At 41.6% G+C, this 16,876-nt stretch overlaps 1 protein-coding gene across 4 annotated transcripts in view; it reads right to left on the bottom strand.

The window, feature by feature from the left end:
* Positions 1 to 16,876, bottom strand: part of NHS (NHS actin remodeling regulator) — a 367,162-nt gene that overhangs the window by 16,390 nt on the left and 333,896 nt on the right. For 3 of the 4 annotated variants that reach the window (XR_007722737.1, XM_050777314.1, XM_050777315.1), the window contains exon 4: positions 855 to 917. Coding sequence is in view for 3 of the 4 variants with exons in the window: in XM_050777314.1 (XP_050633271.1) it covers positions 855 to 917 (63 nt within the window). In the remaining variant the exon portion in view is untranslated. Of the gene's footprint in view, positions 1 to 10; positions 135 to 854; positions 918 to 16,876 lie in introns of those variants that run through there. The other variant, XM_050777316.1, reaches the window with a different exon arrangement.

Genomic DNA, 16,876 nt, shown 5'->3' with positions numbered 1-16,876 from the left:
ATTTACTTACCTTGTCAGAGGTTTCTGCAAATCCCCCAACACACCCAACAGGATATGACTCCCCCCTTGGGAAAAATGTGTTCGTCATGAACGTTTTAGTAAAATATTGCAACCTTCTTTCTCTCTTCAGCTTTTGTGCAGATTCCCAGCGAAGCGAATAGCTCAAATAAAGTTCGAGAACAAAAGACTTTGTTTCCTAGGTAACTTCCAAAAAGAAAATAAGTTTGGTGCATGCAGAGAGAGAGAGAGAGAGAGAGAGAGAGAGAGAGAGAGAGAGAGAAACTGATTGAAAGAGAGACAGAGAGAAAGAGGGAGACAAAGAGAGAGAATGAGCACTAGAGGAAAACCCCCCACCACCAGAGGCTTCATTTTGTAGGCGATTCCTTCCTTGAATAACAATGGACTGCAAAGTGTTGAAAGGATAGTGACCTGACTACAGGCTCTGACCAGCAGCCAAAAGCACTTTTTATTTAATGGTGACAGTACGATCGGCTGCCAGAGAATCCGTTTGTCTTGTTCTCCTTTTTTGATTTGAGAAGCTGAACATTTACAGTTCTGATAAATTAAATATAGGACAAGTTTCCTCTGCCGGACTACAAAGTCCAAGAGTAGTGTTAGGTGATGCAGTTTGCAGAGTGGGGGGCAGTGAATGGGGGAAAAAGGCAAATGGCATGACTGTCTAAGTTATATTACATTTAATTCAAGTTAGGAAAATACCACTTTTTAAATTAATTTTAAAGAAAAACCGTTAGTTAGAAACAAGAAAGTTTTCCATAAAGTTAAAAGAGGGAACAAGGAAGAGTGTCTGGACAGAGTGGGATAGGGCTGTGAAGGAATGTTCTCAGAACCAATACCTTTCTACTCCATGGGGTCATGTGGCAACACTCAGTGGGGGAGGGCGAACGGGTGCTGTTAAACTATGAACATGAAATGCAAAAAAAGAAAAAATTAAAAATGTGCACACAACACACAGTGTATACTGGTTAGGCTAAATCTATGATATTAATGAAAGAATATACTGGGATAACTTTCTTCTTTCCTTCCCTCCTTCCTCCTTCCTTCCTTCCCTCCCTCCTTCCTTCCTTCTCCTTATTATTCCTTCCTTCTCCTTATTATTCCTTCCTTCCTTCTCCTTATTATTCCTTCCTCCCTTCCTCCCTTCCCTCCTTCCTTCCCTCTTTCCTTTTCTTCCCTCCTTCCTCCTTCCTTCCCTTCCTTCCCTCCCTCCCTCCTTCTTTCCTTTTTTCTTCTTTCCTTTCTTCTTCCCTTCCTTCTTCCCTTCTTCCTTCCCTTTCTTCCCTTCTTTCTTCCTTCCCTCCTTCCTTTCTTCCTTCTTCCTTCCTTCCTCTTTCCTTCCTTACTTCCTCCTTCCTTCTTTCCTACCTTCCTTCCTTCTTCCTTTTCTTCCTTCCCTCCTTCCTCCTTCCTTCCTACTTCCTTTTCTTCCTTCCCTCCTTCCTCCTTCCTTCTTCCTTCTGTCTTCCTCTTTTCCTCCCTCCTTCCCTCCCTCCTTCCTTCCTTCTTCCTTCCCTCCCTCCCTTCCTTTTTTACTTTCCTCCCTCCTTTTCTTCCTTCCTACTTCCTTTCCTTCCTTCTGCCTTCCTTTTTCCTTCCCTCCTTTCTAATTTCCTTCCTTTCTTTCCTTCCTTTCTTCCTCCCTCCCTCCCTCCCTCCCTTTCTTCTTTCCCTCCTTCCTCCTTTCTTCCCTCCTTCCTCCTTCCCTCCCTCCCTTCCTTCCTTCCCTCCCTTCCTTCCTTTCTTCCTTCCCTCCTTGCTTTGTTTTTCCTTCCCTCCCTTCCTTCCCTTCTTCCTTCCTTTTTCCTTCCCTCCCTCCCTTCCTTTCTTCCTTCCCTCCTTCCTTCATTTTTCCTTCCCTCCCTTCCTTCCCTTCTTCCTTCCTTTTTCCTTCCCTCCCTTCCTTCCTTTCTTCCTTCTCTTCCTTCCTTTTTTCTTCCCTTCCTTTCTCCTTCCCTTTCTTCCTTTCTTCCTTCCTTTTTCCTTCCCTTCCTTTTTCCTTCCCTTCCTTTCTCCTTCCCTTCCTTCCTCTCTTCCTTCTCTTCCTTCCTTTTTCCTTCCCTTCCTTTCTCCTTCCCTTCGTTCTTTCCCTCCTTCCCTCCCTCCCACCTCCCTCCCTCCCTCCTTCCCTTCCTTCCTATCTTTATTTTTTCAGAGGTAGCATAAATAGTGGTTAAGACCACAGACTCTGAAGCTAGACTGTCTGAATTCAAATCCTGCCTCCACCACTTATTTTCTGTGTGGCCAGGGGCAATTCCTCAACCTCTCTAAGGTCAGTTTCCTCATCTGTAGTAATACAGAGAAATAATAGAATTTTCCCTCCAGTGCTGTTTTGAGGATTAAATGAGTAAAGTATATGTAATATACTTAGAAGAATCCTGGCACTTAATAAGTTCTATACATTAGTGCCGGGTACTACTACAACAATTATTATTATTAATGTACTTACCTTGTAGCTGTGAAATATCTGTGAAAATGTCTTTGCAAACTGTAACTTTGTTATCTTTTAGATTCCAACACCACTTGCTAATTTGGCAAAGAATGAATTATTTGCTTCTGTTGGAGTGATTTTATTTTCCTGTGAACTACTTGAAAGAAAATTCTCTATGTGTAATTTCCTTCTCTAGACTGCTCAAAATTTACTTCTTTCTCCTATTCATAGACCACATTTGCAGACAGGGCCAGTTTCATGAGTGTGTGATCTGTGTAGCATTCCCATAGGGCCCTGCACTCAGAACGCCCCCATGCTTGGTTTCAGGTTGTGCTGTCACTGTTTTGAAATTCTTGAGTAAAGGATTCTTCATTTTCATTTTGCACTGGACCCCACAAATGATATAGCCAGTCCTATTTGGAGAATAATCTGGTAACCAGAATCCCCTCCTCAGGATCTACTGAGAAGGCCATTGAAACTTTTAAAACTCTAAGCCATATCAGCTTTAGATTCAGCTGGGCCTCTATTATAGCACTTATCTTACAGCATGGCTTTAATGGAACAGGAATTGGCCCTGGATGTGTCTATTTCATTTGTTAGATTGCGAATTCCTGGAGGTCAGGGGCCACATTTGATTTGCCTTTCAGTCTTCCATGATCCATCACTGTAAGAACCCATCAAAATATTTGTGCACCCGAATGATATAGTCTCTGTGTGTTTTAGCAGTGATGGGAACCCCAAAGAAAGTAAGGGGCAGCCAGGCACAGTGGCCCATGCCTGTAATCCCAGCACTTTGGGAGCCCAAGGCAGGCGGATCACTTGAGGTCAGGAGTTCGAGACCAGCCTGGCCAATATGGTGGAAACTTATCTCTACTAAAAATACAAAATTAGCTGGGCATAGTGGCGCATGCCTGTAATCCCAGCTACTCGGGAGGCTGAGGCAGGAGAATTGCTTGAACCTGGGAGGCAGAGGTTGCAGTGAGCCAAGATCACACCACTGCACTCCAACCTGGGTGACAGAGCAAGACTCTGTCTCAGAGCGGGGGTGGGGGGCGGGGGAGGAAAGTAAGGGGAATGCTGAAGATCTCAGGAGGAAGCAAATTCCTCAGAATCCAAGGGACTTATCATCTTCATGCAAACAGGTGGAAACAAGTAGAGGAAACTGCCAGTGATACTTGCTTCCTCTGACGCTGGGCCTCGTTATTCTTAAGCCCATGGCAGACATGTGTTTTTGTGGGGAAAGCTTGGTTTCTAATTCTGTTCTATTTTTCTAAGTTTTAACTGAAAGAGTTGCTCATTAATGTTCAAAGCAAAGCAAATGTCCCCTCCTCAGGCCCAGTTAACTTTGATCTAGATCTTATTTAAGACTAATGATTTTGTAGGGTCTATGGCTCCCTCGCTGAAAGTGACCATTTTGACAGATGTGGTATATGTGGTCCGAGTTCAGACACTAACCTGGTTCTTTCCTAAAAATCAGCCACAGACAATGACGTGGAAGTCTCAAGTAAGAAACCAGGGTGTGTAAATGAGAGAGAAAGCTCACGTAAGTAGGAAAAAAGGGAGCCTGATAACAAAGCCTACATGGGAAAGGAACCTACTTCAAAGAAACCAAAAGCTTTGGTGTCTCATGGAAGTATTTTCAAAAAATTTCATAGTCAGATACTGCAGGTCAGTAAACATATTAATGATATTAATGTTAATATATACATTATGGTAGTTTGTCTTAAATCTCCTAAGTCAGCTCTCCTGTTGAAGAGTGAGGGGTGAGGAGTGGACTTCGTTTTTCATCTGTTTGAGAAACCCACCAACCCCATTAAATAAGCATGAGGTCATACCTAACAATGACTAAGGATGGCAAGTCCAGAGAAAGCACAAACTTTTCAGTTGTGGTCATTGTGATGGAGAGTTAAGGTCTCCTTGGGTTATACTCCATAGCAGATTTCTCCTCAGCTAATTGGTCTCTCCACTATTTTGATAGTAGCTCCAACCTCCAGCTTGTGAGGGTTGAAACTAGGTACTCTGGAGCTTGGATGTGGAAGGATTGTGTTCTTTGGTTCCTCTACTTAGACACAAGCTCTAGAGTCCCTGCAGATGGTCTGCAGATTCAGAGTATTTAAGTTTATAATATTAAAATGAGCTATAAGTATATAAATATACAGTTATATTTCTGGCATTAATTAGTAACTGCCTTAGTCTGGTATTTTAGAGGGCCCTCCACATAGAGGGGAGCAACACACACTGGGTTCTATTGGAGGGTAGAGAGGGGAAGAGGGAGAAGATTAGGAAAAATAATTAATGGGTACTAGACTTCATACCGGGGTGACAAAATAATCTGTACAACAAACCCACATGACACAGTTTACCCATATAACAAACCTGCACATGTAACCCTGAACTTAAAATAAAAGTTAAATAAAATTTAAAAACAACTAAAAGTAGAACTATCATTTGATCTAGCATCCCACTACCAGGTATCTACACAAACGAAATGAAGTCATATATGAAAAAGACACTTGCACATGCATGCTTATAGCAGCACAATTTGCAATTGCAAAAATATGGAACCAACCTAAATGCTCATCAACCAATGAGTGAATAAAGAAAATGTGTTAAATATACACCATGGAATACTACTCAGTCATTAAACGGAATAAAATAATGTCCTTTGCAGCAACTTGGATGGAACTGGAGGTCATTATTCTAAGTGAAGTAACTCAGGAATGGAAGACCAAACACCATATGTTCTAACTTATAAGTGGGAGCTAAGCTATGAAGACGCAAAGACATACAGAGTGATATCATGGACTTTGGGGACTCGGGGCAGGGGACTTTGGGAGCAGGGTGAGGGATAAAAACTATATATTGGGTAACAGTGTACACTGCTCAGTTGAATGGGTGCACTAAAATTTCATAATTCACCACTGAAGAACTCACTCATGTAATCAAAAACCACCTGTACCTAAAAACTATTGAAACATTTTTTAAAAAACCTTAAAAATAAAATAAAGCATCCTCTTTCCTGGATGTTTAGTCAAAAGAAGTAAGATTGTTCTGAATATTTCTGACTACATTGTTTATATGATGAATGCAATAATCAGTTCATAGTATATATATTTTTTCTAAATTATCTAAGAAATACAACTGCAAGAGAACTGCTACCTCAGGTCATCTCTGCATGGCTCAGCCTGCCATGCCTTAATGGGTGCTGATGGATAAGGTTAGGGAAAGCTGGATGCTGATCAAACTTATATGAACTAAATTATTCTTCCACAACTGTTTAAATGAATCCCGTTGCTTATTCAGAGAAAGACTAACCATTTCTTGTTCATAACTCTATTTTTCTGCCTCAACAGTGCTCAATAAATATGTGTCGTACAGCTAACATGCTCACGTGCCTGGCATAAGCAAACAAAAATTCTCTTCTAGAGAAATAACATCAAATTATTTCCACCCACATATAATTTTTCAGTACAACATCCAGTACAAGGTCAAAGACAGCAAAGCACAGGAGGAGATAAGACAGCATGAGCAGGAAACATCCAAAACAACAGATAATGGAAGCAGATCCACAGGGGACTCCTGATTGTGGAATCATCACTCAGTACAAGAGTGGCAGTGAACAACTTTGGTTTCCCCAGAATAAGCATGGTAGGAGAAGTGTTAGGCATTCATTCATTCAATTATTCATTCGTTCGTTCAAGATCATTTATTTGATGTGGATCAAAATTGGCCCCAGTGGAAACAAACTGTCAGGTTAAAAATAATTTCTCCCTCATGGGTATATGTATATTCACTGTACAAGTCTTTCAACTTCTCTGTACATTTGAGATTTTTCATAATAAACCGTTGAAGAAAAATGCAAAAAAAAAAAAAAAAAAGTGATTTCCTCCTCTTTTTCCAGACTCCTATTCTGGCCCTTCTACCACTGATTTTGAGAAGCCTCAGACTCCAACTTGCAGCATTTTAGAATCAGCAACTACCAGCCATGCCCATCTTGTCCCTGACAAAAGATAATTCTTTTGATGCTTTCACTCCATCTCTATCCCTGCTGGCCTCATCAGCCATATCCTCAAATCCTTTTCCTAGCTTCCCATGAGTTGCTTCAACAAAAGCCAGAATTATACTTATGACCAGTGTTCAGAATGCGAAATAACAAACATTATGCTCAAAAGCAGCCAAATAAATGTCTTTGGTATATAATGAAGGAAGATTTTTCAAACCCCAGTCTTTCTTGAGGTTTGTGTGTGAGAAAAGTTCATTTCTCCCCTTTTATGGCTATGAACAAGCACTTCCCCAAAGGTTTCAAGATGATCCCCAATCTTTCTCTTACTACCAAAAGAAAAATAATCCCTCCACTCCATATTTTACTTTCTTTTGGGTTTTATTTTATATGCTGATGGGGGCTTATTTTCCTTCGAAACTTTCCAAAAGACATCTGTTAAAATGTTGTGGGTATTCCAGCAGGAAATGTTTTGAAAAATTGGCTTTGGTTTGTGATCTAACTGATACCACATGGCACTTATAGCAGTTGACTTTCAGAGCTGATTTATTGCTATCATGCTGTCTTAAACATGAAAAATATTTACTGGAGGCTGGATGCTGTGTTACATTTGAAAACAAGAATGAGACCTTACTGCAAAGATGTCCATTGCAAACCACACTGGGTTTCTAGTGAGACGATATGGGCTTTTATTTTCACTCGACCATGGGGCTTGTTTGTCCTTAAGCCAAATCCTTGCATTTTTGCACATACTATGTCCTATTGGCCTCAGTTTTTCCTGCGCAGGAGTGTTTGTGGATGTGTCGTACATAAATATGAACTGCTTTGATCTTTCTCAAAGGCTTCAAGAAGTCTGACAATGCCTTCTTCACATGTCATTCTTGTTGCTACAATTATGTAGTACTTTTATTCCCTTGAGACTGTCTCAAAGTCTCCCAAAGGCTGGCACTGTGCTCTTATCTTCCAAACATGTTTAGTAACATCATTCTACATTCACCCTGTGCTTCCCCCTTCCCCTCTCCTCAACTCCAACATTCATCAAGGTGAACAATCATGGGTAAACACAATGAAGAGGTAGGCAGAAGTTTAAGGCACATCCTATGCTTTCTCTGTTTTAGGCCTTCTTCCCTCTCTGGGTTTGTCCTTTGCCACCACTCTCTCCTCGGCAGTCAGAGCCTTCATGCTTACCCAAAGTACCTGAATGCAGCACTCCCACCTGGCATGCCATCCTTAACCCCAAGTGCTGAAACGCTTCACACTAACCTTTCAGCCAGCTTCAAGGCTAGAAAGAAGCCCACAAATGCACCCTTATTAGGGTGCTGACAACACATCATGAAAAACCCAATCCACAGTGATTTATTCCAGTCACTGTGGCGAAGTTCTGGGTAATGGTTGTGGAGAGGGATATTTGGGAACAGGTGCCTACTGAGTTCTTTCTCTAACCACTATATACATTAATATTTATTTAAAACACAAAAAGCATTATTATTCAGGCCTGGGGAATATCCTCTTATTAATAAGTCTGTTTTTCCAAATCATGCTTTACTTCCTTTCCCTGAGAGATATAGCTATCACCACTTTCTTGATTCTCCTGAGGGACACTTTGCAAAAAAAAAAAAAAAGTGTGTGTGTGTATATATATATATATATATGTATGTTTGTGTGTGTGTGTATATATATATATATATACACACACACACACAGAGAGACACAAAAGGCCAATAAGCATATATTAAGGTGCTTGACATCATCGATCATCAGGAAAATTCAAAAGAAAACCACACTGTGGACTAGAGGGGCTAAGATGAAAAATATTAATACACTTAATGTTGACAAAGATGTAGAGCAACTGGAACTCTCATAAATGCTGGTGGGAGTGTAAAATGGTGTAGCTTTGGAGACTATTTGGCAGTATACAATCTTAAACATATATATATACCCTTTAATTCCATCTCAGGTATATAGACTTAAGAAAAATGAGTATGTCCACAAAAAAACTTGCACAAAAATACTTATAAAATACTTATAAAACTTATAGTACCTTTATTCATAAAAGCCAACAAACAAACAAACAATACCCCACAACTAGAAACAACCCAAACATCTCCCAGCAGCAGAATGGATAAACAGATTGTACAATCCTATATTCATACAATGGAAAACTACACAACAACATCAATCTCAAAAAAGTATATGTAGCAAAAGCAGCCAAGACACAAAAAGAGTACATGCTCATTCATTTTTAAATCCTATCCTGTTGGTAGATGTTTGGGGTGTGACAACTCTCCCTAGTGAGCAAAGCTTGAATGGCAATGACAATGGTGCAGTTTTCACCCAAAAAGAGGCTTTCTGAAAGAGAGTGTGTGACTGCAAAGCATCTCTCTCTCTCCTTTTGATCTCAGCTGTAATGGAACAAAAATTCTTAGGGTAATGGAATGCAAAATAATTTTATATATGTTAAAGTTCAAGAACACTTTGTTTAATCACATCCTATTAATGAAGCATTTTAAATGTGCAAAGCATAACACAATTATATTTTGGAACATTTGTGGAAAATAGTCCCCACATGAATGGAAAAGAGGGCTAAAGGGAACCCAGGATGGAGACTGCTTCCTGCTGGCTGGTCAGCACAGTCATTTATTCCCAGGAATTGCTCTGTACTGTCAAGAACACAAAACAGGGCCCACTGGACCATGATCACTGTGATGTTGATGCCAGTATCTTATTCATTCCCTGTGGTCAGCTTGGCCAATTAGTGGAGCCACTGCCAAGGGCCACTCAGTTCCATCAACCCTCAAAGGTTGCTAGAACCAAATAAAAGACATGAGTAAGGAAAAGGCAGGCCAGGCTTTGAAGTGCAGGGAAGAAAGAATCTTTGAACTCCTACAAACAGTGCAAATACCCTCACTCATATCAGAGAAGCTGGCAGTGTGAGTCAACAGAACAGCCCAGAAGTGATAGGAGCACTCCTCTATGGCCCTCAGCTGGGGGAGTCAGAGGCGTGTGGTAACTGCAGAAATGTCACACACACTCAGGCCCACTCCAAGGGAACCTTTGCACTGCTAACTCAGGCCAGCTGTGGCTGAAGCTCAGTAGAGCCATACTTGACCTCATCACTGCAAATTTTTAAAAAGCAAAAAATGTAAGACCTCACACATAAACCATGCACATTCTGCCTTTACTGTTTTTCCCTTTTTATTTGTTTTGAGTACAGATCTATTAATGTTAGCACATGTATAGACTCTTGTAACCACGACCACAATCAGGACATAGAACTGTTCTATTACCCCCCCCCCCAAAACTCCCGTGGTATTCCGTTATAGTCGCAACCTCCCCCCACCTCTACCCCTGGCAGCCACTAATCTGTTCTCCATCTCTGTGGCTGTCTTTTTGAAAATGTCATATGAATGGAATTATACACTAGGTAACCATTTGAGACTGGTTTCTTTCACCCAGAATAATGCCTTTGTGATCCATCCAAGTTGTTGTGTTTATCAATAATTCATTCCTTTTTATTGTGAGTAGTGTTCCATTGTCTGCCTATATTTTGAACAGTGAAAAAAGTCTCAGGCATGCAACAGAATGTCAACCTGAGAATATTCTGTAATGATATGTATAGACAAGTACTTTTATTGACAGTTCCACTGCCAGGTAAATATTTAAAAGAGAAAGAAAGAATTCCAAAACTAAACTGTAGTAAGGAATTTTCTTTATTTCTCACAGTATTTAATATGAACCAGACTCATTGGTTAATGTTTTCATTAGCTATTGTGCTGGCTATTAAGCTATTGTCTCTCAGTTCTGAACCTATTCTGTGCCCTGCTGGGACTTTGCAAACATTTCTTCCTTGCCAGCTCCTCCCTGTTAGGTTCTTTCAGTGGGAGTGCAAGAGGGAGATTAGAAGGCTGGAAGAGGAAGAAGGGACTTACTTCTTGGCACTCACTGTTTCTGTTAGCATCATCCCAGCAGTGGTCCTTTGCCCCCAGCTATGGCAATTGGTTTCAGCCCTCATCTGTTTCCTCACTCCCAGAACCAGCCTCATTATGGCCCCCGTCAGAGATGCTAGTCAGACCCAGCCGTCTAGTACCCCTTTCTAGATTCCAGCTGTGTGTGGTCCTTCTTCGGAGCTTCTGATGCATTAGCACCTGGCAGGCAGCACTCCCTACTTGGAGGTCTGGGTCCCAGTTCCTCAGAAGCTTCTGAGCTCCAGAGCTTCTGAGGCACCAGCACCAGCCAGGCCATGGTTACTCTCCAGAGGTCTGAGTTCTAGTACCGCAGGCTGCTCCAATAACTCCAACCCCTTCCTTCCATTCCTCCAGCCCTGGGAGTGTTAGCTTCTTGCTGCTGTTACTATCTCAGTGTCACCTGTTTCCCATTTGCCCTGTTAGTCTTGTAATAATAATGTCCCTATGTTAAATTCCTTTTGTGAAAATAGCTGGTGTGGTTTCTGTTTTCCTGACTGGAGCCTGACTGATAAACCACATGGAACCAGGCTTTTACCCTCTGGCTTGCTCTTGACTAAGGTATCTAAGGTCCTTGCTGCTTCCTGTTCTGAGTCCAATCAGGACAATATGAACCAGCGTGATGTGGGGAGTCAACATGACAATGATCTCTGCAGCTTATGTTATGGCAGAGAGGAGAACTGAAATGATCTTAAAAGCAAACTGCTTCTGGTTAGCCTTGAAAATGGGTATAGAGGAGAAAAGAATTTGTTGTGGTCAATAGCTGTATCATTCCACCGGCCAGGTGTTGTGCTGATTTACTTCAAGAAAAATACCACATCTGAACAGAAGATACAATTATAGTCACCAGCTGTTTATAGCCAGTCTCCAAGATCCATCTCCCTTCTCCAAAGACCAAACAGGTGAGTTAAATGGGAGGTATATAGGCATCACCACTTCTGCAATCTTATACCTGACACTAACATCAAACACTCCTCTCTCTACTAAACCAAAAAGCAATCTCTAGAGATTCAGGAAATTAATCCTATACACACATACCCTGACATTGTCATAAAGCACAGCTTCTTCAGGTCATTGTTATTTTTGTGCCCAAAACCCTTCAATAATTTGCTAGGCTTATGGAATAAATTCAAACTTTCTAGTCTGGCATTCAAGATCCTTCAAGATCTGGCCTACTGAAGCATTATAGCCAGTGCCCTCTATTGACACACCACTTTTCTCACCAGCCAAAGCAAAGTATTTGAACTCGTGTATACACTCCATCTCCTGACTCTTACGGTTTCCTCGGTCTATAATCCTTTTCCTCCCAGTGTTCACATCAAAATTCTACCCCATCCTCCAAGGCCTTCTCAAATACTACATTTTCCATGAAGTTTAATCCTGCCACCCCACCCCATTCCAACACCACACACCAGTTAGGCATTCACACTTTCAAGTCAATACAATAGAATTGCCTCTAGTCTCCATGTACTCTGGATGAAACAGATTATGTATCATTCATGTTTGTATCCTTCTAGTACTTATTAATAGTAGGCACTCAGTTAATTTTTTTTTCAAAATGAAGGAATAAATGAGAAAACAGTGGGAGAAAGGGCATTTCAGGTAGAGATATTGTTTCGAGGGTACAGGAGGTTTTCTGGAGAAGCATGTGTAGTTTGGGTTGGCTGAGGTCTATAGTCTGTGCAAAGGATTTATGGGAAATCCACCTGGAAAGGTAAGTTAGTACCCAACTATAGAGAGTCTGGAGAGTTGGGCTAAGGATTTGAACTTATTTCTTTGGGCAGAAGGGAAAAACAAGGTTTGGGATCAGAGAAGAATTTGTATGTCAAAGATTCGCATAGCAAGGTTAGTATTTTTCTTAACTGATTTAAAGGAGCAAATTATCTGAGATACAGAGAACACCTAAGCCGAAGCAAGAAAGATTTAATTTGGATGGACAGAACCATTTTAGACAGAAGGTCATAAAACAACAAAATACTTTTGAGAGAGCTTATGAAGACATATGAAGACAATTTATAAAGGTAAAATAGATTTGTCTAGGACAAGTCTGGATATATCTAACTCTTATATAGCAAAGGCAAGGCTTGATCAGCGTTTCTCAATCCCAACTCTATTGTAAACAAATGGAAAACTGAAAATCTTAAATGAATCCACAGAGAAAGGGAAGGATGGAAGAGGATGAACAACAGAAGACAGGGCTGGGGATAGGAAAGAGAACAAGGCAGTGAGAAGGTCTTTATCTCTTGGTCAAGTACTATTGAAACACCCTTCCTGCCAGCTCTGGTCTTTGACCTTCTCTCCTGGCTAGCTCCCCTGTAAGTTACTTTGATTTTTCTCAGAAGCTGCTTTCTCATAAGACTCATTTTTTTCTTCCTGATAGAAAATGGGAGAGTAAACATGGTCATTGTTTATAGCTCTGAACTATGACTAAGACGGTCTGGGTCCTAGTTTGAGTGACTTCCTTCATTTCCTTCCCAGTAAGGCAGTTGGAATGTCCCCTGCCCTTCAAAGACACATCCTTGCTAAAAAGAAAAGTTTGATTTGACATCAGTCTTTTATTTTAAAATCCCTGGATTATCAGGCTGTGAAATGACAAAGAATCCCTGATATTTTATTCCTGGCTAATTTTATCAAGTCTGGCAAACAGTACAACTGTAAAGGCAATATGTTGAAATGAATTCACTGTTGATCCTGATGATGAGGATTTAGGTCTTAGTGTTCCTCTGGAACCAAATCAACTTTTGCCATAGGGGCTCCATCTCATACCAAGTATCTTCATCCACTGCCATAGAGACCATCAGATATCCCACCCCTCGATCATTCTGATGAGGCTTGGAGAGGAAAACTTGTTGAGACTGCTGGCATCCCACTACATTTAAGGAAGGGTGACCTTACTTATCTGTCTAGATAACAGAATCTAAGCAGGGACTTGGACTTCAAGGGTCTTCATGGACTCTACTGCAGAGTGAAAGCAGAAAAAGGAGATGTTCCAACTCAAGTACTAACCCTGGTGAGTAGTGACTGTGTGGACTCAGTGGAAGACAGTGCTGTAATTGAATAGGAATGTCTGCCTTAGGCTTGCGAAAGGGAAGAGCAAGTGCATGTCCCAAGTATTTGCAGATCCAGGCCTGGACTGAGAGACATGACTGATGAGAACCAATGAGCTGAACATTCCATAAAGCAACGGGTAAGGGTGAACTGCTATGGCTAATTGATTCCATAGTCTGAAATGGGAATCTATGCTGTGACAGTGTGTGCAGAGCCGAAGTGCTCAATACCATGACAGCTTTTAATCACCTTAGATCAGATTCTCTGCGATCTTCTAGATTTTGTTATATAAACTAAAGAAGTTCTGCACTAAGCATTTCTTGGGTGAACTCACCTTCACCTGAAGTCATATATCCATCAGAAGCACTAGGGGTGTAAGTGCCAACCCAGAAACTGTGAAATGTCTATGGTGCCAACTGTGTGTGTGTGTGTATGTGTGTGTGTGTGTGTGTGTGTGTGTGTGTCTATTTTGAAATAATTTAGACTTAAAGAAAAGTTGTAAAAATAGCAGAGTGTTCCCATTACTCGTTACTCAGCTTTTCCTAATGGAAAAGCTTACATAGCCATAGTACATCTGTTGAAACCAGGTCATTAGCATTGATAAATACTATTAACTAATATATTAACCTTATTTAAATTTTGTCAGTTTTCCCATTGATGCTTTTTTCCTCAACCAGGATCCAATCCAGGATTGCACATTGCATTCAGTTGTCAAATTTCCTCAGTCCCCTTCATTTTTGTTTTATTTTGTTTTCGAGACAGAGTCTTGCCCTGTCATCCAGGCGGAAGTGCAATGATGCAATCATGGCTCACTGTAGCCTCGACCTCCCAGGCTGAAGCAATCCTCCCATCTCCACCTCCCAAGTAGCTGGGACCGCAGGCATATACCACCATGCCTGGCTAAGTTTTAAATTTTTTTTTTTTTGTAGAGATGAGGTCTTTCTATGTTGCCCAGGCTGGTCTCAAATTCCTGAGCTCAGCCAGTCTTCCCACTTCAGCGTCCCAAAGTGTTGGGATTATGGGCGTGAGTCTTTGTTTTCCATGACCTTAGTATTTTCAAAGAGTACTGGTCAATTATTTTATAGAGTGTCCTTCAGTTGGGGTTTGTCAGATGTTTTCTCATGATTAGATTGAGGCAACATATTTTTTGACAAGGGTCTCTCACAGAAGTGTTATCTCAATGCATCACATCAGGAGGTCCATGTACAGGTGTGTTCCCTTACTGGTGATATTAACTTTGGTCACTTGGTTAAGATGGGGAGGACCAGGTGAACTTCTGTGGATTCATAAGAACCTTGGCTCATTTCTGACCCATTGATGATGACAAAAGGAGCAAAGATGTGAATGGACCAGAACCACTTGACAGCTGAAGCAGCAAACTGCACTTTGCTTTTTAATTATATGATTTGGATAGATGTTAGACAACATCTGCAGTGAGCTGTTACAGGAGCTATGCATGATGGTCAGAGGGAATAACTCAGATGAGCGACTGGGCATTATCACAGACAGAACCATCCAGGAGGCTAACTGGGATGGGGATGATGCAATATCTTTCACAGGATATTTTAAGTTTTTGGAGAAGGTGGACATAGAACAGAAAATGAACATCTGATTTCTTGACTAAAGAACTGAGACTAAACTGTTCCATACTCTCTAGTATTTAACAACTGAAACTTGAGAGTCCTCCTGTCCACCAGCCCCACCTATACCCCATCATGCCCCATCTCCCAAAATGCTACTATTGATGCATGACAACTCCAGATGTGCTTGGTCAACACAAGCCTGCCTTTGATGCAAACAGGGCATTACAGAATAGTACACCCAGTCTATTTCTCTTCAGTCTGAATTCACTGGTTCTCCATTTCTAAATGTTATCTCCACTCTTCTGCTGCTGACGCCACATGTCCATCCAGTGTGAGAAAGTGAGAGGGGGAACCATGCCAAGCTAATTCACTGGACTAGATTGTAGGCTTCCGCATGCTCCTTCAATCTTGTCCCTATGTCCTTTGCTTCCTGCTTCTGTCACCCAACAGAGGTGTGAATGCAGCAACTGCACTTGGTCTTTTAGTCTCCCTGCTTTTTATTAACCCCCCAAATTCCCTCTGTTACACGTGGAACCCCAAGCTGTGCCTATTGAATATATTTCTGACTTGGCAAGAAAGTTCTGTGGTCTGGAAGTTTTTATTTACCTTCACTCATAAATGGGACTCTGGGATGTTGTCTCCCCGTGAGCTTTTCAGGGACCAGCACTTCTCTCAGAACAATGTGACCATCTCTTGGTCCCCTCCATTCTGCCCAGTCAGTCATCAAAGGTCTGCTTGATAGAGATACTTTTCTTTTAAAAATTTTTGACAGGGCGCAGTGGCTCATGCCTGTAATCCCAGCACTTTCAGAGGCTGAGGTGGGCGGATCATGAGGTCAGGAGATTGAGACCATCCTGGCTAACACAGTGAAACCCCATCTCTACTAAAAATACAAAAAATTAGCTGGGTGTGGTGGCAAACGCCTGTAATCCCAGCTACTCGGGAGGCTGAGGCAGGAGAATGGTGTGAACCCAGGAGGCAGAGCTTGCAGTGAGCCGAGATGGCGCCGCTGCACTCCATCCAGCCTGGATGGAGTAAAAGAAGCAGGAAGACCTTTATGAACTGATAAGGAGTGATTTCTAAGACATATCTTAATTGAAAAAAAAAATTAATTCAAAAAAAATTTTTTTTTAATTTTTAATTTTTTTTAGAGATAGGGTCTCACTCTGTCACCCAGGCTGGATGGAGTACAGTGGTGTCATCATGGCTCACCGCAGCCTCCAACTCCTGGGCTCAAGCGACCTTCCTGCATCAGCCTCCCAAGTAGCTGGGACTGCAGACACATGCCACTGCACCTAGTGGAGATGCTCTTCTTGAAAGGCGCGAGGTGTACAACCAAGTGTTCTAGGTGGCTTGCCCAGGTCATTCTCTTTCTCTGGCCTGTGATTCTCCACACACATATCTACATGGCTACTTTTGTTAGTGCAGTGTTGGTTCTTCAGAAAATAGCCATATGCCTGCTGATTTGCTTAGTTTGGGGACACCATCACCACCACAATGGCTGCTCTGACAATATGCCTGGGGGCTTTCTCATGGCTTTTTGAACAAGGAGGCTGGGCACCCTATTGAGCCTCCTGCATTCACACCTCTGCAGCATGGTTTATGCCTCAATGTTATGTGCACTGGAATGCTTTCCACTTCACATTTCCAAATAGATTACTGTTAAGGAAATTCCTAATTGATCCTATCTGAGATTTAAAGATTGTCCTCAGTATCTTGAAGGATTTTACATGGGGCAAATGATTATGCTGGGAAGCTATAGTCAGCTCCTAATGGAGGTCTAAAGCATCAAATGTACTGTAGCATCAGCCGCCTGGCTGAGGAGCCTCCTGGCTCC

The sequence above is a fragment of the Macaca thibetana genome, chromosome X (assembly GCF_024542745.1).
Source record: "Macaca thibetana thibetana isolate TM-01 chromosome X, ASM2454274v1, whole genome shotgun sequence".
In the NCBI taxonomy this organism is placed as follows: Eukaryota; Metazoa; Chordata; class Mammalia; order Primates; family Cercopithecidae; genus Macaca; species Macaca thibetana.
The sequence above is the reverse complement of the archived record's forward strand: the minus strand, read 5'-3'. Positions and strand labels throughout refer to the sequence as shown.